Genomic DNA, 27,166 nt, shown 5'->3' on the forward strand with positions numbered 1-27,166 from the left:
GTTATTCTGTAAAGCTTTCTACTTTCAAACAGTTATTCATAAGATAGTGAAATGTTTAGTGTTCACACAGTGTTCTAAGGTTGATAATTTTTTAGAATTTGGCCAGGAAGAGCAACCTTTGTTACCTTACCCTGTAAGTGAAGAGAACTAGAATTCCCTTCCTAGATATATTAGCCTTGCCCTAAGGGCTTCTATGTCTCTGGTACAGCGTACCATATCCAAAAAATACACAAAGTACGGTAGTACCCCCTCTCCCCGTTGCCAGCAACAACTCAACCATCCAGAGACCAACCTGAAAATCTATAAATTAACAGCCAGAAAAAAGCCATCTCAAGAAAATAACATCTTCAAGCTCATAAGTGTGTTCCTTTACCATGGAGTCACTCTTAGGTGCACATGGGAGAAATATGCCAATGCAAACACGCAGCCAAGAAGTGGGTACACTGGGAAAGAACAGCTAATAGCTTGAGCAGGGCTGAGGGACACAAGATGGCAGGGATGGCAAACTTCACCGACTCCTGGGCTCATCCAGTGTCCCAGTGAATGTTCTCATACACCTCTGGTCCACATCAAAGGTGCTGCTCAGGGCAGAACTGATGCCACTGTATACGATGATGACAGTGGGTAGTGAGGGAAAGCTTCTGTGTAGTCATGTTTGCTATTCAGAATGATACCCTTCTGAAATGGTGAAAAATTTTTTACAAAGGTTTTGCGTTTAAAGTTCCATTATCTGAAAATTCTACTTATGAAGCAGCTCATTCTATAAGGAAAAGGTACTATACACTGTTCTTTTTTAGGTGTTAGCATGGATTTTCTTTTTAAAAGCCAAGTAATGTATCACTCCTATTTTGTGATGTTCAAGACACATAAGTAGAACCCCCAAGTTTATAATCCTAGTTTTGCCTGAATATTTAAACATGCATAATTTCGAAGGCCTGAAGAACTCGGCAAGTATAATAGCCAATTTGCATGATAAACCGTCTCATTAAATAACCTGTATCCATCTATTACGCTCTGCTCAACAACAAAGCTTTGGTTAGCAGAGGAAACAAACCATTTGGTCCAGCATTTATTTATCAGTCACCTGACTGCATTTCTTTTTTCCTCCAAGAAATAAAAGAAATCTGGCCAACTTCCCTTCCGCATATAACCATGTTCCTTTGCCCTCTGTCCCTTATTCCAGAGGACAGTGTTTCTCCAAGTGTGATTCCTAGACCAGCATCAGCGTCATTTGGGAGCTCGCTAGAATGCAGGTGCTACAGTCCCACTGCAGACCTCCTGCGTAAGAAAGTCCAAGAGTGGGGCCCCACCAGCAGTCTGCTTTAATAAACACCCTGGGTGATCCTTACATACACTGGAGTGTGAGAGGCACTGCCCTAGGGTATGCCTGTGATCTTGACCCTTTATCAGTGTCCCAACCATTAAAGCCAGGGAAAAACTTAAAATACACTTTCTTCTAGATATTCCAGCCACTGAATTCTTTCCCTCACCATCACCATCCTCTCCAAATCTTAGCATTTTGGAGCTAAGGAGAACTACAGAGATAATTTAGTTCTAGGCCCGCCAGGGTTGAGGGTGATGGGGTAATTAAGGTTTAGAAGAGTGAAGGTAATTGCTTTATCACGCAGTTCTTCTCCAGAACCAAGGCTAGTGCTCTACCGCATACATTGTCTTCCGTATCTGTGATGTATCCATCACCTTTCTTCCTTCCCTTCATCTCCCTTTTTCTTTCATTTGTCTATTTATTGCTGTCTCATTACTTCCACCTGCCTCACCCTAAGTCCAACACTTCTTTTCTTCTGTAGGGCTGTTTTCTGGGTTCCTTGTTGTTTGTAATGTTAATGACAATCAGAAATGTGTAGACTCTGTCTATACTGTCCTCTTGTTTTTTTAAAGTTTGGTCTATTTCCATCAAACTTTTGCCTCTTGGGCTACTAAAGTGGTGTTAAACCTGTCAAAATGATTATTTGTTTTTATATCAACTCTTTTTTGATTTTTACACCCGGACTAATTGTTAGGGAGATTTCTGCCCATCTTTGCCCACTAATGGAGACAGTAAAGTAATCAGATTGAGAATAAAGGTAACAGTACAGGTTCCCCCGCTAGTTGATTCATTGCTTGTATCCTGTATTGGTTTAAAAAAAAAAAAAAATAGCCCTACCCTGCAACCTCTTATTTAGAACTGTTTATAAAAATCAGAAAGTAGTATGTATGGTTTTTGTTACGGTTTTATACTTACTCTTAGCCAAAAGGCTGAGAAGCAATTTTTTGGTTAAAAATTGGTCACTTCCAGTGTCCAGTGTCACTTCCAGTGGTTCTTCAGACGGCTGCTTGAATAGACTGCCACACTCTGGAAACCTGCCACTATTCTCAAAGGAAACTGAAGCTTTAAAAGCAATAGAATTAATTAAGTAAAATCATGGTGTTCAGCAATTCCTAGCTCTCAATTGCAAATTGTGTGTCCTTGGTTTACCAGATTAATTAACCGCATGTTTTTGGAGAAGGTGGTTATCCTTTCAGTAGTGATGTCACTCTCCAATGAAACAAACCATTTTTATCTTTAAATTGTGGGCTCATCTCTATGAAGGGATCCTGGTTTATCTATGTATACAATCGCTGCACTTTTGTCTTTTGCTCTTATGGAATTACCTCTGTAAGAGTTAATGCTTCATTTGTAATTAGGTATACTGCTTTGTATCTCTAGCTACATGTAATCTTAGATTCCTGTCCCCTCTGTTCTTTATGGAGTAGAATTTGCTGATATCAAAGGGCTGAAAGAGGTGATGAATCTTACCCAGATTCCTAACTCAGCCTAGCATTTCTACTTTGCTGTTTGGCTGTATAAAAAGCAAAATATTTCCCTAGCTCCACTCCCATTACCCAAGTCCCAAGCGTAAGTATTTAAAGAAACTCGATGTCACCCCCAGAAATGGAGCACAAATGTGCCTTGCCATCAAATTACCCAACATTAATCTGCGCCCAATCTCCTGAGCTGTAAGCAGGTGAAGTCTCTGTTGCCCTATGTCAAAAAGCCACGGTTGCTGATCTGCATACAGCCCAGCTCTTCACTGCAAACTTTCCTTGTCGATCAAGGCACTGCTGTCTACATCTTTGTTCCTTAGCAGGGTCAGCCACTCGGCTGTATTTTCTTTTTGGTCACCAACCAGCCTTCTCTGCTGTCAAATCAGCTAGGTAAGAGATTTGTAAACTCCCTCCCACTCCAAAACATTAAACCTCACTTAAATAAAAAAAACTTTCAGTGGTAATTCATCAACCACCAGCTTTTGAGGAAGGGGTGGTCATTTACTTACACAAAGCAATTGCCTCTGAAAATGCATTCTTCTTGACAAATTATCATTAGCTCACTTGTCTATCCCCTTAGCACAAGGAGGATTATTTGATAAATCTATATTTTAAAATGTGTAAATGGCTGTTTTCTGACTCCCTCCCTAGTTGAAATTGAATTTGGCATCGGTGGAGCCATCGGTGGAGTTCAGTGCATGTAAAATTGTATTAACTGTGGACCTTTTAGCCAAATGGGCATAAAACTTTGCCTCTTCAGATTTTCCCAAATGCCACTAAGAGAACCCTGAAGAGAATCCATGGAATTTACTCTCTCATATATAAGAATATTCCAAATTGATTTTTTAATCCACTATTAGGTCCAGGGTGGTAGAGTTGGACTTGAATGGAAGAACCAGGATTAGAGCTAGAAAATCAGGTCTATCCACTTAGAAATGTTGGGGCAGGCAGGGGGCGGGGCGGGGGGTGGGAGGGAGGAGTACCCTCTGTCTTGCTTAAGGCCAAGCCATGAGTGGCTCCTGTAGATGCTGAGCAAAGAAGCCTTTTTAAAGCCATAGTTCTGAATGCTTTATAACCATTTCAAGTGCAGTCTCCTGGCATCTTCTCTGCACGTTAAAGAGCAAGTATATCAGAAATAAAATCCAGATGGAATTAGTACTCATTAAAAAGAAATTAAGCAGATCCACTTCCAGTGTATTAAAATTTAATTGATACTCTGCCAAGGTCTCCTAGTATTTTTCACACTGTAATTTAATTCAGTAAACATTTGAACATCCGTTTTGGAGGTGTACCCTAAGGCACTCTGGGACACGTAAAGATGAGAGAGACCCTGGTCACCAGCGACATCACGGTTTTTGCCTGTGGATCTCACTCAGTATTGGATTTTGAGCTAAATTTTTTACTTCCTTCTAACAAATTCTACATGTACACAGGTTCTTTGCTTTTAAGTGCAAAATTAATACTACAGTGTTCTGTGGAAAATAACCAAAACTCCAGATATTTGTCCTACAGAGATCCATGCAAGGAACTCTTTTAGACCTAAGGAAGCGGGGAAGCTAGTGGGACTTAATACCTGCCCTCAAATGGATTTCAGAATAAGAGGGGTAAAGTGCACACAGATAACTATTTTGATTTGACCTCTTTTGTGGAACTTGCCATGTTGTACTTTATACTGTTTTCTGATGGATCAAAGGGACATCTGTTTGGAAGAATCACGGAACAGTCGTGACAAAACTTTTATAACGTATTTGTGACCTCAGAAAATGTGAGGTGTTAATTGATTTTTTAACCCAAACAAGCATGGGATCTATTTTAAATGGTTTTTGCTAGAAAAAGGATCTTTCCCCCCCTTTGATTAGCTTATTTTACTCTTAGTATTGGAGCATGAATGTTTTAAAACAAAAGCCTGTTCAGTTGAGTGGGTTTTTTGTTTTGTTTTGTTTTGTTTTGTTTTTAAATCACCCCTTCCACTTTATTTTGGGACTGTGTCCAAGCCTGTCAGTTACTCACTTTCCTTCTGAAATGCAGACCTTCTGGGTGGATCAACTGGGAATTACAAGCATTCTTTAGCCAGTAGCCCTGACAGTTATATGCACGGTAACAGTGTGTCAAGACCATTTCTCTACACTTAGACTTAGCTCTGAGCCCAACATTCCTGATGTGTTTACCAGGTTTAAAATGTCTCCCTCTTAGAAGAAACTTAAAGGCCTCTCTCTAGGGACTACTTAAAATCTCTGAAACAATTTTAATGTTTTAGGGAACTGCATGTGGTATCCCCAGACCTTTATTTGGCATTCTCTTGATTATTTTTCCCTTCTTTTTCTGTGTTATTATTATCCTGTATTTCAGGGAGAAAAATAATTTAAGCTGAGCAGTTGCTTGCTGTAATTTCTAATTTTTCATTTAATTTTTTAGTTTAATTCTTGATTTAAACTAAAATTATTATTCTAACGGAGGTGGTAAAAACATGTCTACCTGTAAAATTAGAAGTTCTAACATTTGTTTACAGAGTGTAATATTTAGGCGATTAATGGTCAGAGTTCAATAATTCAAAACTGATTTCTTCTGAAAACCAGGGAACATAATAATCATCCCATACCTACTCGTATTTCACCCTTTTAAAAAATCCTGTGGCCATCACTCACTTTTGTTTTTCCTTCCATTCCGTGTCTGTGAAGCTTCTCTGCCTTGCTCTAAATCGGCAGTTTTCATGCAGCTGTTTCCTCATCAAGGTACTCTATCCTTCCGTCAGCTTTGCACGAAATACCGCTTACCCCGCGCTCGTCCTGGGCACGTGGCATGAGACTTCACTCACCGATCCCTGTAAGCACAGTTTGGCTTAGCACCTCAGGCACTTGTAACACCACCGCTGTAAGGTCTGGTGCTTATTGGGCCTGCGGGGCCGTGCAGTCTGTCTCCGTGAGGAGCTGCTTATACCTACCCTCCCCTCTGCCGCCCCCAGCACTGAACATGCGGTCCCAGCCCTGGGCCGATGCAGGCAGGGTCACCCCAGGGACAGTTAATAGGAAGAGCAGGGTAAGTCGTTTGAGGAAGAGTTTCTAGCTTAGAAGTACTTGTTTTCCCCCAATACCAATATAAATCCAATCCCAATATTTCCTTACAAATTAAAGCTGCCCGTGTACTCTAGCCCCATATTTAAAAAAAGGAATGCAGCCTGTACTTAGTTCTAAGGGCTAAGAAGAAAAAAATGTGATGCACTTACGTTTAATTTATAAAAGCTGTCTCCTCTTCCTTTACTCTCCTATAACTATTACACAAAAAGGTTAGACCTAATACAAAAAGAAGTAATGGCAGTTGAGGAAAAGTCCATAAAAATTTTTGTTAATTCTTAGAGTTACAAGTTTGTATATCTAGCTTAAAGTACAAGTATTTCCAAACACGGACTTAACATGTCTCCACGAAAGTATTTACTATACCGTAAGAACAAGCTATTGTTACCTCTTCTTCTAAAGTTTGTGTTTTGTGCTTAATCCCATTGTCCTAAGTACACATCCTAGTATGCACGTTCTAGTGTAAAATTCAAGTCCTATGCATTTGTTCTAATACTCCTTTCAGTACGTCACGTGGTCTTTTTTATTTCAGGTGTCAAGAGCGTGTTGATTTCTGTAGTGGTTATCTTATCTGTGTGCAAGAAGTCTTCACATGGATTATCTTGTCTGATTCTTCTAACAGCCCTTGGAAATAGGCAATTCTACTCTTACCCTTAATTGACAGATTAAGAACTAAAACCTAAAGTTAGGTTCTGATCCAACCAAGACTCAAACCTGGGTCTTCTGACATGTTTGCTTCCTTGTCTGTAATAAATGAGCCCTCTGATGTGTTTGCCTTCTCATATATGTCTTAAGACTTTTCTGACAGGTTTGCCGTATTACGTATGTAATCAACTAAGCAACGCGGGTCAGGTAACCTACCAGAGCTCCTGTGCAGCTGGTGTGAGACTTGTCTTTTTGTTGTGTGACCTCTCACAAATTAACCCATTTTTCTTTGGCTTCTCAAGAACTAAAAGGGATTCAGTCCTTTTATTATTTCATGAAAGTATAGGTTCCAGTTTGGGGAAAACATTTTGGTCTTTAAAAAAAAAAAAAAATAGGTGAATTTTAAAAATGGAGTGTTTTATTATATGTTAGGTTAGACCTATCCCTAGCTGTCAAAATATATAAACCATGATACCTGCCTTCAAGGAACTCATGTTCGAGCAGAGGAGATAGATTTATAACTTCAATAACTATTATGTCATGTAATCATTTTTCCTTCTTGATTTCCTAAAGTCTGGCCAATAACACCTTTTGTTTAGGATTTCATCTTTATCTGGAACCACCACAGTTCATTGAAGCATAGTGCTTATTAATACACTGCTCTAGAGAATTTCCAGCTTCTTCTGTCCTGCATGTTTGTAACTGGCTGCGTGTTTGACCACAGCCCATATGGGGGTGCGGGGGGGGGGGGGGGGTGGGACTGAAACTAGGAAATCAGGACCACGCAAGTTTTTACCTTTGTTTCATTCACGTGGTGGCCTCTGGGTTTCTATCACCTCAGGCAGCTTTGCTCTTGTGCCCACTGAGAGTCAGAAGCGTAAGCTGTTGCTTAGGGGCCTAAGAAGAAACCAGACTGCAAAGCCTCAGAGGGGCAACACCAGGGTCTGCTTCCTAATTTAAAGCATCGCCTGTACTGGTCCAGGGTAGATCCTGTCTCCATTTGAGCAGTCTGGCTGGCCATCTGAGAGTTCTTCCTCTGGGATGCCAAGCCCAGATCCCTCACCAGTGTCTAGAGAGGTTTCTAGATGTCATTGTAGAGAGCAAAAAGAAAGAATGCTGCCAAAATTCTCAAATGTGCAAATCAGAAACCAAAATGCCAGAACTGGGCACCACGATCGCTCTGTTTCGTTCTAACTTGGCTTCTCCAAGATGCTGCACCCTGGTATAAATGTAATGCATTTTTAATTGATTTTTTTTTCTTACATATGACCCTCCAAGATGTTTGTATAAGCCTCTCCTTTAAAGTAAAACAGTTTTGCTGTGGAGTTAGGAAACAGTTATGCCACATTTACCTGTGTGTGGCTTGTAGAGTCGGGTCACCGAGTAGGAAGAAAACACACATACAATAACAAGAATTGAGATGAAAATTAATATGAGGGCAGAAGTAGGACATCAACCTCTAACATAGCCTGGAGGCTTTTGGCTGTGGGTGATGGGACAAAGTCAGTGATACTTTAACATTTTTAACCAAAAGGAACAGGTGCTCATTCGGGGGGAAAAAATGAGGAAATTCAGAAAAATAGAAGAAAAAAATCACTCTTAATCCCACTACTCTAACATTTTACTATGTTTTATACATTTTATAAATGTTTAACATTTTGATACATCTCCTTCCCGTTTCTTTACATAGTCAAGGTCTAAAACTTTATAGCTTGCTTTCTATCCTTAACATTTAACAGGAAATAAATAAGGCTTTTAAATTTTTATTTAGAGGTCTGAAAGTTACTTGCTTGACAGAAAATAGAAGATCCTTAGTATTTCTTTGGAGAAACCTTCACCCTAGTGACTTAGTCTGTGACTACACCTTCTGTGATTTTCATTCTGGGAATATCAGCAAGCAGGCCCTTGTGCCTCCGCAGAAGCATTGCCCCTCACAGTGTAATGAACGAGTGCCTTCTCCCTGGAGTGAGCCCAGCCCAGCAGTGGCAAGGCTATCTCAAAGGTGTGCACACGAGAGCAAGCCCCAGGCTGGCGGATTGCTGCCAGAGGGCCACGGGCCCTCCTCGTGGTTGCCCACGCTGAGCTCCTCCTGATGGCTGTCTCCCAGTTGTTTTCAGACTCTTCTCTTCTTAAATCCTCGTTTTGCCTGAATCTTACTTTCTATGAAGGATAGGACCCCAGGTAAGGAACTGTGGACTTGAACTTGTAGGCCCCATGCAGATTTAAGGAAATGGAAGGTCATATGCACTGAATTCATGACAATTTTGGATGGAGAAAGCTAAAAAAAAATTATTTTTGTCTTTTCCACTCCATATATGACACCACACCCTCGAGATCAGGGGTTGCACGCTTTTTGGCTCTGAATTACAGCGATCACATTTAAAACTGGTAGCATTCCCTTCAGCCCATATTTACTGAAAAAGATAGCAACTAGATCCTAAAGGAAAAGGAAAATGAATAATAAATAATCTTTGCTTTTTTGGGCATAGAGGAGATAAGATGTAGACACAACTGGTGGTGTAGGGAGACTGTAAGAGATACAAATGCCCTCTAGAAGCAAGGAGAGAGAGAGAGAGAGAGAGAGAGAGAGAGAGAGAAAGTTCTGGCAGGAGACTGCAGAAGGCATCAGGAAGGAAATGGAGAGGAGAAAAAAACGGGTTGGATGTATCTAATGGAGACAGGCGTGGCAATGAAAAGAGCCTGCACAAACACACTGCAGAGCTCAGGGCACACTAGAGATGATGAGCAGCCTTCTTTAAATTTTGTTATTATTTTTTTAAAAAATCGCCTGAGGAAGATGCAAATAAATACACAGACGAGGACAAAGCTCATCCAGAGTTCTGTCACCCAGAGAAGCGTCCTGTGAACACCGGGGTGCTCTTTCTTCCATTCATCTTTCTGCACACATGGTTAGAACGGGACAGATTCCGGATGCTGGTTCCCTGTGCTCGGCTCCTAGGGAGGGGTGGGGGGCGCGGTCTGACTCTGCACTCAGATTGCAGCCCGGTGCACGCTCTCATAAAGAAACACTAGCAAGTGTCCGCCTTCCCGTGGTAAGTTCGAGACAGCAAACCCCTGTTGAGCCTGTGCACATCTGGCCTTACACTCTGAATGGAATTCAGGGCCAAGTCTAAATGATGTGTGGCTCCTGGAAGGTCATCACAAATTCACTTCCTTTTCATGAGCCAGTAAGTAGATGTCTGGATCTATGTCCATCTTCTGTAACATAAAGCCTTCTTGGCTTGAAATGGTCCTTTGTCCAAAAGTGGGTATTTTTTCATCCTCAGATTTCATGTTTATTTTAAAAATCAAATGGTATGATAAAAATTAGGTAAAAATTACCTGAATTAACGCTACCCAGAAATAACGTATGCTGGCAGGTGTTTTCCCAGCTTTTTTTGTTTTTTTTTTTTTCCTACTTTTACTAAATTATGGTCATCTTTCTGTATCCGTAAATATCAACCAGTACTTTGCACTTTGATACAAATTGCCAACATGCTCTCCAGCTTTCTGCTGTCCCACCAAGTGATACCATAGGTGGGTATAATCAGTAATTATTTTGGTAAATTTTGCCGAAGTGTAACAGAAAAATACACAGATCAAATTTACAACCTAGTGAACTTTCAAGAACTGAACACTTAAAAATCCAACATCTGGATCAAGAAACAGAACATTGCCAACACCCCAAGAAACTACCTACATTCCCCCTTCCAGGCACTACTTCCCAGGGTCACCACTATTCTGTTACCTAATTTGTAATCTTTACTAATCTGATTAACTATGTTGTGTTTTGCTTCCGGTTACTTTTATGAAGTCACTGCTTGGACTGTTGATAAAATTCATTGTAGGGCCCAGTTTCTGGAGGTTAAATCTCCTCCGTGAAAGAAACGAATGGCATCTATTTTAGGTGCAGAACATGAGGTGATATGCCAGAGTTGAAAAGGTTAAAGCAAAGATTCTACAGGGGCACCTGGGTAGCTCAATTAGTTAAGTGTCCAACTCTTGATTTCCACTCAGATCATGATCTCACAGTTTGTGAGTTCGAGCCCCACGTCGGGCTCTGCGCTGACAGCATGGAGCCTGCTTGGGAGTCTCTCTCTCTTCCTCTCTGTCTCCCCCTCCCCTACCCCCTGCTCATACATACACTCTCTCTCAAAATAAGTATTTTTTTAAAAGATTCTACAGTATAACCTTTGTCATATATTCTCAGTAAATATTTGAGTTCCTTTGAGACAGGCACTGTGATTTTAAAAAAAAAAAAATCTTCCTTTCTTTGAAATGACAAATTTCAGTATCTTCTGCAACTGGAGAGTACATTCTGTGTTTAAACACCAGTAAGGCCATGTGGCTAGAAGCTGACCTCTGCTGGAAGCTTCTGGTATGATTTGGTGGTAGGAGCTCTCGTCTTCCCTGGTGGCTGCTAGCCTTTCGTTCAGCTCAAGCCCGCCTGCCTCTCTAGCTTTTCCTTGCAACTTGTCAGTTTGTTCTTTTTCTTTTCTTCCTTATGCTGTTTTTCTGCCGTGATAGCAAATTTTGCTTAACAAAATGTGAAGTTTTGTGTGTGGCAAGGTCTTTGTGAGTAAACATCCTAGCAGCTGTTACAATGAAATATGCGAAAGCAGTTTGCCAGGTTGCACCTCCTTTACACGTCCCGATATTCAGCCCTGGAGCCCAGCACCAGAGGAGGGAGAGTAACTGGCTGCTTCTCTTCTCTCCAGGGATCGACAAGGAGAACGTTGAACTCTCCCCCACCTCTGGCCACTGTAACAGTGGACGCACTCGCCATGGATCCGCAAGCCAGGTGCAGAAGCAAAGAAGCGCTGGCAGTTTCAAACGTAATAGCATTAAGAAGATCGTGTGAAGCTTTCTTCCTTTCCTTTTTCAAACAGACTTAACTCACACGGGCTCTTCGCCAGTGACCCCTCACCACCGTGCTGTGACGCTGCACTTCATGTTCCGCGAGGAGCCCGTCCGAGTCTGCCATGTTGCCAGATGATCAACTCTTGGAAGCATTGCCTAAATCTGATGCTGCTTTTTCTTTAACTTTTGTTGTTGTTGTCGTTCTCCTACTTTTGGCGTGTCTGGTGTGAGCAGGTGTTCGGAACAACTGCAAAGAAAGTGGGAGGTCAGGACGCTTGAACTGAGAACGTCCCACTTGTGAGAAAGGATGAACTCTTGATTACTGCTACCACTGGCCAGCTATGAAAGCCATTTGCACAGAGCTCTGCCTTCTATGTTTCCCCTCCTTCGTCCTACAAAGTAAAGTGTTAGTCTCACTTACACACTTTTCGAGATAGGAGTTCATGGGACAAGTAGCACTATAACCCCGGTATGTTTAATCTGACTTTTAGCTGTGGACTTTTTTTTACCTTACAAAACCGAAGGAACCGTAGACGTCAAGCCTCAGTGACTTCACACCGTAAAGCCACAGGCAAGGTACTTTGGGGGGTGGAGGGATTTAGAGTTTTGTAATGAGTTCTTACGAAATACTAACACTCGAGTATTAGCAATAATCACAGGAAAGGAAGCATAACCACGTATATCTTAACGTTACCGAATTAAAGCGACGGGTTCTGAGGCCTTATCCAAACTCAGTCATCCAAACTAGTTTATTTTTGTCTCCAGTTGATTATCTTTTAACCTTTAAGTATGCTGAAAGTTGTTGTTTCTGTTTTTGTAAGCCAAAACTATACTAAGTATAGTCATGATCTGTTTTCCCCCTCCTTCTCTTCTTTCCTAAATAATTCTGAGCAGGGTAACCCGTGAACAAAGTGTTGGAAATTGTTCCTTGAAGGTCATTTTCGTAAATGTTTGCATTAGCTCCATAGCAAAATGGAATGGTACGGGACTTCTAGAGTAGCTGATGCTTTTCATTTCGTTGGATGATTTTCCCAGAAACACAGAGTGTGGTGTATATTATCAAAAGTTTCTTTGACGACATGTATTTTAAGTGTCTTGTGATCTCACCCCCTCCCCTCCGAAAAAATCAGGAATCCTTTTAGCAAACCATTTGGGTTCTATATGATAGAACTGCATTTAACCACTGTGAAAGGACGGGCCGGCCTGCATTAGTGTGACAATAGGGGACCTTAACAGTTGCTGCTATACTGAACCGTATGGGTTATCCTGGTGTTGGAATTTCCCTGGTAATGCAGACCCAAGTTTTGGGTGGTACCTGCAGTATGCAAAATGATTTGACTTCAGTGAACACAGTCGTAGTATCCGGATGTTTCAATTTAGAACTGAACCGTATTTATTACAAAAAGATAATATCCCCCTATTCCCAGGTTCCCTTTATATGTTCCGATGTGATGGCTTTGGGAGGGGAAAGAAACGTAGGGGAGGGGAGCCTCCTGTAGTCCTATTCCATGAGCGGATTTCAGTAAATTAAATTCCACAGCTAAATCAAGAAATAATGGTACATTGAAGTGTTCTGATTTTAATAATATAACACATTTCACATTTATCCACACAGTAACAATGTAATATGTTCATGTAAATAAAATTGCTTTTGATATTGAGAAATAACAAGAATTTAATTTTTTTAATTTGTTTACAGTCTCGGAAAAGTAAGAACCATCTGCCAAAATAAAAGGAGAAAACACTTTAGTTAATACTAAAGTTAATAGTTATTTTGACATAGAACTGTTGGAAAATATTGAAGACAGGTGCAATTAACTAAATTTGTGTTTTTATTGTAGAGGCTGCGTTAGAGTAGTGTTTATGGTAACAGAGCAACCAAGTCTATAAAGATGCTAAGACTAGAGCTGAGTTTAGATAGAGGTAGATCCTTAACAACCCGATGCCGCGCTGCTGTTAAGGTCATGGTTCTCCCACGACCCCGTGCTCCTGGGAAGGTATCGCGACTCCTTGGATCCTGGAATAAAAGGCAGATGTGAGCCTTTAATCATTGTGGTTCCACGTTTTTCCTCTTGGTTGGTTCGGTGCGTGTCGGTGGGTGTTGTCACACTGTTCTGCTTCTCCCAATCAAAATAGAGCAACTGCCAAAGGTTTTCTGTTAAAAATAGTGATGTTTCCATAACAAACTTTTCCAGGTATGATATTTCTTAAATTTATTCATTATTTCCCTCTAGTGTAATGAATGGAATGAATTCACTTGAAGTACCTCACGAAATGATCAGCGTTGCACAAATCAAAATTGAGCCTTCTTTGAACTGCGAAAATACTTTTTTGATCGGTACATCCTGGAAATTTGAGAACGCCCTAAGGTTTAAAATTTACCTTGTTTAGAGAACTTCTGACTTTTGAGGAGAACCTAACTTTCCAAGTAACTAAAATGAACATGAGCCTAAGCCTCACCAGTACTCGTCCCCTGAGAAATGAAACACTCTCTCAGGCTTCCTACCACCATCTATCTACACAAGAAATCTGAGGTTCAGAGCAAGTTGCCCATTTTGCGTAATCCGATGTGAGTTCTACAAAGAACATCATAATTGGGGTTCGTGGATGTTTCCCCTGACTTGCTAAAGAGGCAAACGTGACTCAGCACGTCGCTGTGCAGAACCCACCTGTTTTATCACGGGCCCCATCCCAGGGGTGCGCCCTCATTCACCAACATCGCGACGCCGTTCCCTGGCTCTGGGGGAAAGCGGCGAGGCTCTGCCCTTCATCCACTCACCCCTCCCCTGCCCGTTACAGAATGCCAGCCCCGTGCAATCCTGATGGGGGGGGGAGGAAGGAGAAGGGGGCGCCTGGACCCCCAGGAGCAGTCAGCTGCCACCCCCACAGGACTCCCTCCCTGCTTAGCGGGTTTTAGGCTTTTTCCGTTTCGTTTTGGCTTTCTGTTTGCTACACCCCTCCCAGCCCTCCAGGCATCATGAGGCATGTCTTATTCAATGTTATGCAATGGACTTCTAAACAAAATTCACTCTTCGTGTCAGCCACACAATTTTTTTTAAAGCAGTATATTCACCTGTAAATAGTTTGTGTAAAATTTGACAGAAAAGTATATTTACTACACTGTAAATACATGTGATGATATATTGTATTATTTTGCTTTTTTTGTAAAGCAGTTAGTTGCTGTACATGGATAACAAAAATTTGATTATTCTCGTGTTAGTATTGTTAACTTCTTCCTGCGACTGCGTTACATCATTTAAAGAAAATGCTGTGTATTGTAAACTTACATTGTATATGATAACTTCCTCTCCTTTCCATCTGGGCCTAAACTTTGGCAGTTCCCTCGTCTACAGCCTTGTGAATATTGTCCGCCAGCAGGAGAAATACTGCCCAGCAGTCAGAATGGATCATTGTAGGGGAAAATTGTAGAAATCCATTTCAGACCATTGTTGTTCCCACCCGGTTTTCCTCCCTGTGTATGTACTCCACACCACCCACCCACCCCCCTTTTTTTAAGTAAAATGTAAATTCAATCTGCTCTAAGATGTGGGGAGTTGTTTAATTGCTTCACATGCCTCAGCTCTGTTTTCTCCCTTCCCCCCACTTCTCCCTGATCATTTGAAACATCAAGGCCGGTTCCTTTCTTTTAAGGATGCCTTGGGTTCTCCTCCCTCCCACAGCATGGGACAGACCTTTCTATTTCCAGAACCTCTCTAAAGGAAAAGTAAAATAATTTTGGTGAACCGTGTAGGGGAGGAAGAGTTTTCCTCGAGCCTTTTAGGGTCCCTGGCTGGGTCTGAGAATTAAACTGACAAGGACAGCTTAACAGAAGAAAAGCACACAGCACAGGTTTACGTATACAAGTTTTACATGACACAGGAGCCTTTATAAGAAAATGAAGACCCGAAGCAATTAGACCTGGGGGTGTTTATGCTTGTTCTGCTCGATGAAGAGGGCGGTCACGGAGGAACATGATAGTCAAAGAGTGTGAGGTAAGTGTAGTCAAGGGGAGGGTGGGGGACACTTAGCAAGGCCTGTTTGTTTCCACGGTCTTGTCTTTGGAGATAAGGATGCTCCTTTTTTCTGGGCCTCGGGAGAATGGCCCTCACAGGAGGGGATTATGCCCTGTTTTCAGGGGAAAAGGGCAGGGGCAAGGTCAGAGTGAAGGCCTCCACCATTTTCTCAGACTCTCTGTGCCGTGTTTGGGGGTTGTGTGGCCTGATCCCCATCCAGTGCTTTTTCAGGACAGCTTAAGCTGAGGGGTGACTGTTCTCTGGGATGAGCCGTCTTGACTTCTTTTAAAATGAGCCGTTAGAAATGCCAAGACCCCCCTGCGATGGAGCAGTCAGAGGGCCTGTGTTGGGACCGTACAACTCTCTCCACCTTTTCAGCGTTCCCTCCGTGGACTCTTCTGTGACACTACGTGGGTAAACACTGGAAAACACTTTCCCTGGCTCAGCTGATGCCAGCTTTACTATTTACCCCATTAGGTGGGCTACCCCCAGGTGGAGAAACAATCCAGCCTAAACCCTGTAGGCAGGACAGAGCTGATCCTTAGGAGGTGGCAGTGCCTGGCGTTAAATAAAGGACTAAAGCACCATGAAACAGATTCCCGCACGTGTGGGGCAAGTGCTGGTCTGTTTGTGGGGACACAGAGCAGGTGTACCTCACCTGAAGAGCTTGCTAATATTTCTTGGGCCCTCTGAGGCACAGGCAGACTCCAGGGATGGGGTTCTAGGAGGGACAGACAGAGTTTAAAGCCTCTGAGGTGACTGTCCTAGGTGCCCAGGCATAACTCCGCTGTCTTTTCCCTGTGGCCTAAGGCGTGGTAGCCCAAACTAGGGAGGCCTCTGGGGTAATAACCCTTTGGACCACACCTCTCTATCCCCGGACAATAAGCTCCTTGACACGGACCATATTGTTTATCTTTTGTGGGGCCCCGTGCCCTTTCTTGGCCTGTACAGACTTTTGCTTTCTGGGACACCCTCGGGGACTTGAGAAATGACCAAGAAGTGTGTCCGGGTGGAGATATGTCTAGTGAGCAGTTGAAAGTAGGGTTATAGGGGAGCCTGGGTGGCCCAGTCGGTTAAGTGTCTGACTTCAGCCCAGGTCATGATCTCACCACAGTTTGTGGGATCGAGCCTCGCGTCGGGCTCTGTGCTGACAGCTCAGGGCCTGGAGCCTGCTTTGGATTCTGTGTCTCCCTCCCTGTGTGCCCCACCCCCGCTCGTGCTCTCCCTGTCTCTCTCAAAAATAAACATTTTTTAAAAATTTAAAAATTAAAAAAAAAGTAGGGTTGTATAAGAGGTAACTGAAGCTGGGGATGATGACCCGACCCAGAGAAGACAGGTAGCAGAGAAGCATCTAGGCAGAAAGCATCACACCCCAACAGGAGATTCGCTCATTCTGTTCTTTACTTTTTTCCATTCTTTGTCCCACTTTGGGGGGTGTACCCTAATTTCCTACATTTTAACTCCACAAAAACAGGCCTTAGGGGCACCTGGTTGGCTCAGTCAGTTAAGCATCCGACTTCGGCTCAGGTCATGATCTCACAGTTCGTGGGTTCAAGCCCGGCGTCGGGCTCTGTGCTGACAGCTCAGAGCCTGGAGCCTGCTTCAGATTCTGTGTCTCCCTCTCTCTCTCTCTGCCCCTTCTCCACTCATGCTATCTCTCCTCTCTCTCTCTCTCTCTCTTTCTCTCTCTCTCTCAAATAAACATTTAAAAAGATTTTTAACAAACATGCCTTAGCCCCAGAGCAGCAAAAAACAGGGGTACTCTGTATCTCTGAGTCTGGCCCAAAGTCAAAGTACAGTCAGAAACTAATGGCAAGGGGTCCTCCCTTATTGATTAGTAATCGATGCACTGAAGGCAGAAAAGAACTGGGTGATCCAGGCTTCAAGCAAAAACGCCACTACCACCCCCTATAATTGTATCCCGAGACAAATGAAAAAAAGTTTTTGTTTTGATTAACAAAAGAGTCCATTTCTGAGTTTGCAGGCATTCATTCCACTCACGGAAGAAAGAAACATCGATTGGACCCCTTGTTTTCACAAATGAACTCCAGCATCAGCACCTCCTGGAAATGGCTCCGTTCAGGCACTTGTTTCTCTTGGTTCTGGAACAGCTGCTCGTTGGCAGGGTTGTGATGGAGCGCTCCTACACTCGGGCTAGGCTCTGAGCCTCAGTTGCAGGCATCGTGCGCGTTCGAGGCCCTCGGCAGATGGTTGCTGAAGGACACGTAAGGCTCTGTGTTCTCAGGGAACTGTAGAAATAGACGTAATAAGAAAAAAAAAAAAAAAAAGACCCTCTTCCTAATAGCAATCCCAGTGCAAAATCCCTACCAAAATGGAGATGACCTGTGTCTCCTAATAAAGACCGACTGAAAACCGTAATCCAGGTTTTGAGATTTCACGTTTCAGTGAAATTTCCAAAGTGTATTTTGTCCATTCATACCTTTAGAAGAAAGCACGAACCTTTTTAAAAAGTCTTTTTATAATGAAAAAGCCATTTCAACCTCAAAAGAGTAGGGAGAGAGGGGATTCTTTAAGAGGAATTAATTTTGCTTCGTAAAAAGTCACTGTGTTGTCCTTCTCCTCCCACAGCACTTCTCTGCAGGTGGGCATGTGACTGACCTGACCGGCAGGTCTGAAAGGAGAGCTGAGTAAATGGAGAGACAGACCACAGCCCTGGGTGGGAAAACTGAATAGTACAGTGTCAAGTCTTCCCAAGTTACTGATTTTTTTTTTAACTCCTTTTTAAATTAAGTTCATTTATTTATTTTGAGAGGGGGAGAGGAGCAGAGAGAGCGAACCCCAAGTAGGCTCCACGCTGTCAGCACAGAGCCAGATGTGGGACTCAGTCTCAAACCTGAGATCATGACCTGAGCTGAAATCAAGAGTCAGACGCTTAACGGACTGAGCCACCCAGGCGCCCCTGCAAATTGCTGATTTAATGCACTTCCAATCCAGATCCAAACAAAATGACCCTAGGGTGTATCTTGGAGCATAAACAAGAAAGCATGGCTAAGAAAAAAGAAAAAAAAAACATAGTTGGAAACTTCCCTAACTAGATAATATAGACATTTAAAAATATTTCAAATTGATCATTTAATTAAACTAAATAGAATGGAACAGGCAAAAAGGTCCTAATTATGCTATAGTTTAAACGAAACAAAACACCAGTAACCTCCAAATTTCATTGAGCCACAAAGGCGAATTCCCCACCCTGCTACGTGTCCACCACTGGCTGGTAGGGGGCGCTGCTCACCCAGTTTCTATGGCTCCAAAGTGCCGCCTCCACAGCAAAGAGCGGGTCAGACAGCAGAGGGGGAGCTCGGGCACCGCTGCCCCAGTCTCCCCCTGGGACGATGTTAATGTTCCATAGCCACCCTGTCCAATATGGTGGCCACAGCCACACGAGGCCGAAATGTGGCTATTGAAACTGACGAACTTACTTTTTATGTCACTTACAGTAAATGTAGTTACATGGGGCTGGTGACTACCAGATTGGAGAGCCCAGCACCCAGGGAGGTCTCACATTAGCAATTATAGGCCTGAGGCCAGACTTGCAACCACTTCTGCTCACTGTCACTCCCAGACTTGTCACACAGCTCCACAAAATAAATCACAAGGGTCCCAAAAAGCTATTCTTCATTGCTCAGAAGGATGGCTAGAAATGTTGGCCAAGAACATAAATAACTTTCACAATAGGGAAGGACTTTGTAAGCCGAAAGCAGCGGAAGATATCCTAAAGATTATACCAAAATGTCCCCATGTCCAAAGAACTCACCCAAAATTTAAAGGCCAACAGAGAAAAAACTAAATAAAAATAAAGGCCAACAGAGAAACTGTTCCTATTATAAAGAGTTCATTAAACTCAATTATTTTATTTTTTTATGTTTATTTACTTAGGGTGAGCTGGGGAGGGGTAGAAAGAGGGGGGGAGAGAGAGAGCGAGAGGGTGAGAGAGAATCCCAAGCAGGCTGCACACTGCCAGCAAGGAGCCCGATGTGGGGCTCAAACTCACAAACCAAGAGATCATGACCTGAGCTGAAGTCAGATGCTTAACCCACTGAGCCACCCAGGTGCCCCAAAATCAATTTTAAGAAAAGACCCATGTAGAAAAAAAAATGGGCAAAGGACATGAATGGCTAATTCACAGAGAGGAAATACTGTACCAACTGCTAATCACTATACAATGAAAAAGTTCACACTCAGTAAACAAAAAAATTCCAATAGATACAGTGAAATATCATTTTCATCTGTCAAATTAGCATAGATGTATCTAACTGATACTTGGTGCTGGTCAGGAGAGAGTGGGATGGACTCATGCACTTGACCTCATCTTCCTGTGTCACCAGCCTTAAGAACATCCGCACCGTTTGCCCCAGTAATACTGTAATCTGGTCATCTAGCCTAGAGAAAGAAGGGATCAGAGTGCTAAGACTTCCATTAAAGTATCATATATAATATCAAAACACCTGGAGACGACCAAAACGTTGGCCAAATTATCTACGTTTTTCCAGCACTTTCTGGAAGCTGACAAGGGCCTCCTTATATAGCCTTTAAAAACGGGTTTAAAGAACAATATTTAAATTTGAGAGAAAACTTCCAGTAGAATCAAGAGTTTGAAAACTGTGCATGAGGGCTGATCCTCAATTATGTTTACATATGTACACATATATATTCATATGTATAGTTTATACATAGAAGTCCAGGAAAGCAACACTGCTTCTTAGGAGTGATCTTACCTCCCCTGAACAGCAGGGGGCGGAGGAGAACCGGCCAATTCCCAGGGAGGCAGATGGATGGAGCACGGAGAGGGAGCCCTCTCTGCTCCTTTGCTGTTTTGTTTCTTGGGCTGCCTTTGCTGGAGGCCAGGATCCCTGCTGGAACCCCTTTTATTTATTTATTTATTTATTTACTTATTTACTTATTTACTTATTTACTTATTTATTTATTTAAGTTTATTTATTTTGAGGGGGAGAGGGCAGAGAGAAAAGGAGAAAGAGAATCCCAAGCAGGCTCCACACTGCCAGCACAGAGCCTGACGCTGAGCTCGATCCCACAAACCGTGAGATCATGATCTGAGCCAAAACCAAAAGTCGGACACTTAACCGACCGAGCCCCCTTTAAACATGGCGCCTGGCCGATCAGTCAGTGGAGCATGTGACTCTTGATCTCAGGGTCGTGAGTTCAAGCCCCATGGTGAGTGTGCAGTTTACCCAAAACAAACCATAAAAACACTGCACCTCGGTCTGTTCTCAAGAGGCCTCTGGAGGACTTCACGGCAAGGTGACCCTCCAGTGCCTCCTGTGCACTGTCACTGTCGGTGGGGGTTCTCAGCAGGAAGACCTGACACTCCCTTGGCCTCTGTGTTCCTAAATCTCAGTGACCCTGGCTTGTCCAGCCCAGCTCCCAGCCCCCACACCCCTCCCACGTGTGTATTCAGCAAAACTGGGACACCTTGGATTTCTGGGTGTTATTTTGGTTTTTAAGCTTCTCAAGCAGGGGTGGCAGAATTAGTAGCTGGGATTCTCGCCTACTGCCTGCGATTCTACATCAGTCATTCCAGGATCACCTGCCCCACCTGCTGCCCCCATGCTTCCGTGTGGGAAGGAGCACTGATGGGGGCCACGAGGCCACCTGGGCCGTGGTCCTGTCTCTGCCACCAAAAAGCCTTGTGATCTTGGGCACTCACTTTCCTTCTTGAGACTTTGGGTTTGAATCAGACAAAGGGGTTGGCAGGAAGGTGTCTCCCATCCTGACAGTCTCTGGCTCTCTGATCATCAGGCCTTTGGGATAACCTTTCTCAGCCCTCCTCCTGAGCCCAGTTACCTTTCAGTAACAAATGGCCCCGCCTCACCCCCATATCACCTTTATTCTATGACCCAGGCTGACAAGCAGCATCCATGCGGGACATTGCCAATCTCATGGCAGAGGACAAGGAGACACGGAGAACCATGCTTTGGCTCATAAGTCTATCCCTAAGTGGCAGTTCCTCCACATTTCACGGCCCAAAGTAAGTCCCACATGGCTACTTTCTGAGTTCCCTAGGGCAGAATGTATGATCCCCTGGAGGGGGAGGGGTCCCAGGGGGGAAACTACAACAATTAACAGCACAGTAATACCGCCTGCCATTTACCCATTTACCAAGTCCTTGTTAATATCCCAGGTACCTTGTGACATGAGTCTCAACTCCAAGACAACGGTTAACTATTGAGCTGATCGATATGGGGGCGCCTGGGTGGCTCAGTCAGCTAAGCACCCGATTGCAGCTCAAGTCATGATCTCACGGTTTGTGAGTTTGAGCCCCACGTTGGGCTCCTCGCTGACAGTACGGAGCGTGCTTGGGATTCTCTCTCTCTTTCCTTATCTCTCTGCCTCTCCCCCACTCGTGCTTTTTCTCTCTCAAAATAAATGAACCTAAAAAAAAAAAAAAAAAAGCACAACGTACAGCAAACAGTCTGTGTTCACACCAGTATTTTTCAAGAACGCTGGGATGGGAAGGTTAAGATAGGGGATATTATTTTGTCTTTACTACTCTGTGAGGTAGATATCATTATGCCCATTTTACAGATAAGAGCATTGAGATTAAGTCGCTTGGTCAAGGACAAATGGCTTATAAGTGGTCGAGCCAGGACATGGACCTCAAGCCCTCGGAGTCTGAACCCCGCACTCTCAGCCTTTCCATTATATACCTCCCACAAAAATGGCAGAGGCCCAGGACGGGCCTGCCGGGCTCCCAACAGCACGGAGCATATGCCAGCCTCCTGGGGGTAAGAGGAAGTCAGCCCGTGGCACCCACTGGCCCTGACCAGGCTGCGTTTCCTGGCCTGGCAGGACCAAGGAGCCTGTTTGTTCTAAGACCCGCGAGACTAACAGCAAAGGCCCCTGAGACACATTAGCAGTGGGTCAGACCCCCCAGCAGAGACACAAAGATGCTCTGATCCCACTTTGCTTGGGGGTGGGGGGGCAGTTCTTGCTCTGTGAGGACAGAGAGACCCCGGTGCTATCAGGAGACGAAACCAGAGGGGAGGAGCAGGCCTCACCAGGAGAGGGTACCTGGAGTCAACCCGCTGGGATTCGAACCCTCCCACGAGCTGCTGGAGACAACAGAGTTGGTTCACGGAAAGCCCGTGGTACAGTGCCGGGCGTGTTGTCGGTCTCCGAGCGTTGTTACAGGGGCCCGAGGAAGAAGGAAGTAAAGCCAAAGATCAGCTGGGACGCTCAGCAAGCATCACGGAACCTCACAGAAACACCCTAGGAGAGTCTGCATGGGGTTCTGTGGAAGCAGAGTGGTGAGGGCAACTCAGGGAAGACTTCTCGGAGGAGGTGGTGCCTGAAGGATGGCTGTGGAGACGAGAGGAGGTAGGACATTCCAGGCAGGGGGGACAGGCAATTCGTAAGACAAGTCGGGTGTGTCGCCCATCGACGCTGGGTCGAGTCAGTGTCGCGGAGTCAAGGTCCATGCTCGATAAATGGGTAACAGTGTGGTGGATGGCTTTACTGTCCTGCCATCTTACAGAACAAAGGGCCCCCCGCTGGGATCGCACTGTAAAGGTCCTGCCTGTTTGCCGGTCACACTGAGGACTTGGGAGTTTTTCTTTTCTGCAGAAGGGGGCAGCAGAGGAGGCTGGAACAGGGGAACGTGCTGAGGCCCCGGGGAAGCCAACTTCCGGTAGGTGAGACCCGTGGTTGGAGCCGGCTCCCCAGCCCTTGAGGAATCCAGGAGCGGCTACTGGGCTTTTAGGAGCCATGTCTGCACTGGTGAAAGGATCCGGAACTCACTCGGGCCGAATAAGCAAGGTTTTGCACCTTCTGAGAATCTTGGAAGGAAGGTTAGCAACCAGTTAGCAACCCGAGGGTCAGAGAAGGTTCCGTGTGGGCACCCACGGGAGCGAAACCTCCAGCTTCCTGGGCACCCCTCCCAACAAGGAAGGACAATGTCTTTGGATGCCTTGCTCACCTGGACGCGCCCCCGTCCTTGGCACCCCCCGGGCAGGGTGCTGCTGGCTTCCACGAGCCTATGGGCACTCTGCGTCTCCTGGCCAAGCGTATGTTAGGACAGGTGAAGAAAGCAAATGAGTTCACGCCACCTTCCTCCTCTCCAGAGCGATAATTATTCATGGTTAAATAAAACCCTGCAGGTTGTGAGCAAGAAAAAAAAAAAAAAAAAAAAAAAACACCAAAAAACTGTGAATCCTGCTCCGTTTCCACACAACATGGACGATGAAGTCAATGCCCCTACATGAAAACCAAAAATGCTTTCCCCTTTCAGACTGGTTCCAAACGTCCCCCTGCGGACACACGTACCGGACCACAGGCCGGTCACCAGCCCAGGCACCGCACGGGGCATGTTCCATTCACTTTCTCATTACAAACCCCTGGGGCCTCTGTGAGGCAGGAACTACCGTCCCCACTTTACAGACGGGAACACTGAGGCTCAGAGACGTGAAGTCGTGCAGAATCATGAGCTAAGAGAGCAGGACCTGGTGTTCAGCTCAGCTGTCTGGGATCCCAACTGGCTCTCGGTAATTTTTAATACCTTCCACATGATATTCATACCTTGGCTAATGGCTGCACCACCCTGATCTCTGGTTGTGTGTTCACGCTGCCTCCTTTTCTGTTTCTGTCAGACCTCCCTCTAAGTGTGGCTGTATTTAGAGCCCACCCAGGGAACCCAGGATAATCTCCCCATCTCCAGATCCTTCATCACATCCGCAAAGACTCTTGTTCCAATAAAGGTCACGGTCGCAGGTCCCAGGGATTGGGAGGTGGGTCTCATCAGGGGGCGTCTTCCAGACCACCACACACATTTCACCCTTCCTTCCTCAACTTATTCCCTCACAGACCCTGCCTGTGTGTGTTGATCATTGTGCCAGGAGCTGGGAGCTAGAAAACCAAGGACAGGGTGGCTTCGCTTGTCTGCACAGAATGATGCAGGAGCAGAGAGGAGAGACAGTCAAGGTGAAAGAGAATGTAACCAGGGAAGGCTTCCTGCAGGAGGTGCCTGTGCCACTTCCAGGGCACCTTGGAAAGACAGGCTGGAGGAAGTGGCTTGGGAGGAGGTAGGAATGAGGAGGTGCCCCAGGCAGAGGGAGGCAGGAGGGAGCTGGGATGCTCTGGGACAGGGGTGAGGAGAGACAGGAGACCGGAGAGGCTGAAGCCTGTTGAGGCTTCTCCCTAGAGAATGGGTTGGAATCCCCACTGCTCCTTCCATATGTATTTCCCAGGTGTGCCTGTGAGGCCGGGCAGCTGTTGGAAATCGCCTGGGGACACAGGGGTCACCTGTGGAAGAGGAAGAGGCTCCTGGTCTTGCTCACTGCTCCCCCAAAGGACTCTCTTGCTTCCCTGGCATGAGTATTCTCTCGTAGCTGCAGGGGCTGCACTTTGAGTTCTTGGACCAAAGACTTGGGAGCCCTGGGGCTCTGGTCCCAGGTCGGCCTCGAACAACCTGGGTCCTCCCAGTCTGGGCCCTCAGTGCAGGTCCCATGTGTCATCACTGCCCAGTTATCAGCAAGGACAGGGACTGTGGCTACTCCTTCTTCTCTCACCGCCCCGGCATGCCAGTACAATATAGGCACTCGAGAGAAAGAACGTGACCACACAGAGAGCACGTCTGCGACGGGTCTTGCTGGCCCCAGCGACACAGTGGTGAGCCACAGACCCGGTCCCGAGCCCACGTCTTGTGGGGGAGGCAGGCATCCATCCATCACTTGACAGAGGTAAACCTGCAGGGAGGGACCTGGCTGAGAAGGGTCAGGGGTCGAGGAGGACCCCCCTGAGGAAGGAACTTTTGAATTGGGGGTGACCGTGTCTTTTGGGAGAAGAACCACTATTCTGATTATGGGCTTCGGGCCCGGTTCACCTGGGACTGATCTGTTCATGCTCAGATCTGTGACTCCCACCTCTGCCTGTGGAACTGGGTGAGGTCATCCAGCTCCCTGGTTCCCCAGTTAGGGGATCTGATGCCAGGGAGAGCTCTGCCAGACATCTCTCTAGCTGCCCACAGAAGGCAGCTCCAGCTTTTGCTCACTCCTTTCTGTGTGAGCCTCTTGGGTGACAGAAAATGGGCAGGAGCTGACTTTGGGAGAATGACTAAGAAGGTTCCAGAAGGCAGGCCCAGCTTCCACTGCTTACCTTCCCGCCAGCAGGCTTGCTGGACCTCCAGCCTCTCCCTCAGCCTCTCCCCCTCCCCTGTCCCCCTGGCTCTCCCTGATTCTCTTCCTCTGTTTCCTCTGGTGCTTCACACGGCAGGTGATATGCAGACCCTTTGCATACGTTAGGTCTAATCTCTGGCCACCCTCTATGGGAGGTACTGTTACTGTGCCCATGGTACAGATGTGGAAACTGAGACTCGAAGTACCTTACTGAGGAGCATCCAGCTGGCAGAGAAGCCCACACCCTTCCCAGAACCCAGCCCGCCCCCAACCTCCACCCTTACCCCATGACCGCCCCCTTTCCCGCTTTCCCACAGCTTAGATTCTCCAATCCTCAAACTCAAAAGTCTGTCTTCCCAGGAGGTGCTCCCGGAGGAATTCAAGTGTCAAGGGGGAAAGGGCAGATAAAGACCACATTCACCCCTGGAATGGGGGCTAGACAGACGGAAGACTGGGGCCCACAGTCAGAGAGGCCACATGGTGGTCCCACTCAGAGTGAGCAGGAAGACCAGAGGCCAGAGAGGAGAGGCCACACAGCCCACGTGCAAAACCTGCCCGCAGCCCACTCCAGACTCCCCGCCTGGGTCTCTACACTGCTCTTGGTTCCTGGGGCTGGGGCTTCTTTGGGACACACCCTTGGCTGGTAGTGAGGACAAGAAGGTGATTAAGACATATCCTGTTCTGGGGGCACCTGGGTGGCTCAGTGGGTTGAGCGTCCGACTCTTGGCGTGGGGCTCAGGTCACGATCTCGTGGTTCACAGATTCGAGCCCCACGTCAGGCTCTGTGCTGACATGGCAGAGCCTGCTTGGGATTCTCTCTCTCCCTCTCTTGCCCTTCGCCTCCTTGAGCTCTCATGCGCTGTCAAAATAAATAAACTTAAAAAAAAAAAAAGACACATCGTGTCCTGGTGGGTTTCCTGGCATGGTGGGGGAGATGGGCACCCCACCACAGAATTATAAAACTAAGTAGGCACCTGGAGGAAAGCACCAGAATTCAGACTAACAGGCAAGATGGCGTGCCATCAGGGAAGGCTTCCTGGATGAGGAAACCTCTTTTTTTTTTTTAATGTTCATTTTCAGAGAGAGAGAGAGCACTAGAGCAGGGGAGGGGCAGAGAGAGAGGGAGAGAAAGAATCTGTCAGCACAGAGCCCTACACTGGGCTCGATCTCAGGAACCTGAGATCTTGACCTGAGCTGAAATCACGAGTCAGATGCTCAACCAAGTAACCAAGGTGCCCCAGTGAGGAAACCTCCTAACTGAGCGAGAAAGCGTAAGTGGGAATGCACTCAGCCAAGGCCTGTATTTGGGACAGGTTGGGGGCAAATGGTGCCACAGGGGCCTGGCACGCTGAACAACAAGATAGATGGAGGAGAGGTGGCAGGCCAGACCTTTGGCGGGGGGGGGGGGGGGGGGGGGGGGGGGGGGGGGGGGGGGGGGGGGGAGCCCGGGTGGAGGTTCGGCTGAGCACTCCTGGCAGGAGGCTAAGGGCCAGGCCTGGAGGCCACTGCCACCTCTCAGATTCTGTCCTGGCCTCTGAGCTTGGGCAGGGCTCAGGCACCCAGGGCCTGCCAGAGAGGGGTGAGGGTGCAAACCCAGGGGAAGGGAGGGAACCTCCCTAAGGTGTTT

General features: G+C 45.8%; 1 protein-coding gene across 8 annotated transcripts in view; it reads left to right on the top strand.

Annotated features, from left to right (window-relative positions):
• The window catches only part of NF1 (neurofibromin 1), a 317,585-nt gene extending 302,669 nt beyond the window's left edge, over positions 1 to 14,916 (top strand). For 7 of the 8 annotated variants that reach the window (XM_042915411.1, XM_042915410.1, XM_042915405.1 and 4 more), the window contains one exon: positions 11,237 to 14,916. In XM_042915411.1, the coding sequence (XP_042771345.1) occupies positions 11,237 to 11,379 (143 nt within the window). In that variant the 3' untranslated portion in view covers positions 11,380 to 14,916. The remainder of the gene's footprint in view (positions 1 to 11,236) is intronic. The other variant, XR_006196423.1, reaches the window with a different exon arrangement.
• Positions 14,917 to 27,166: the final 12,250 nt, after the last annotated feature.

The sequence above is a fragment of the Panthera leo genome, chromosome E1 (genome assembly GCF_018350215.1).
Source record: "Panthera leo isolate Ple1 chromosome E1, P.leo_Ple1_pat1.1, whole genome shotgun sequence".
NCBI lineage: Eukaryota > Metazoa > Chordata > Mammalia > Carnivora > Felidae > Panthera > Panthera leo.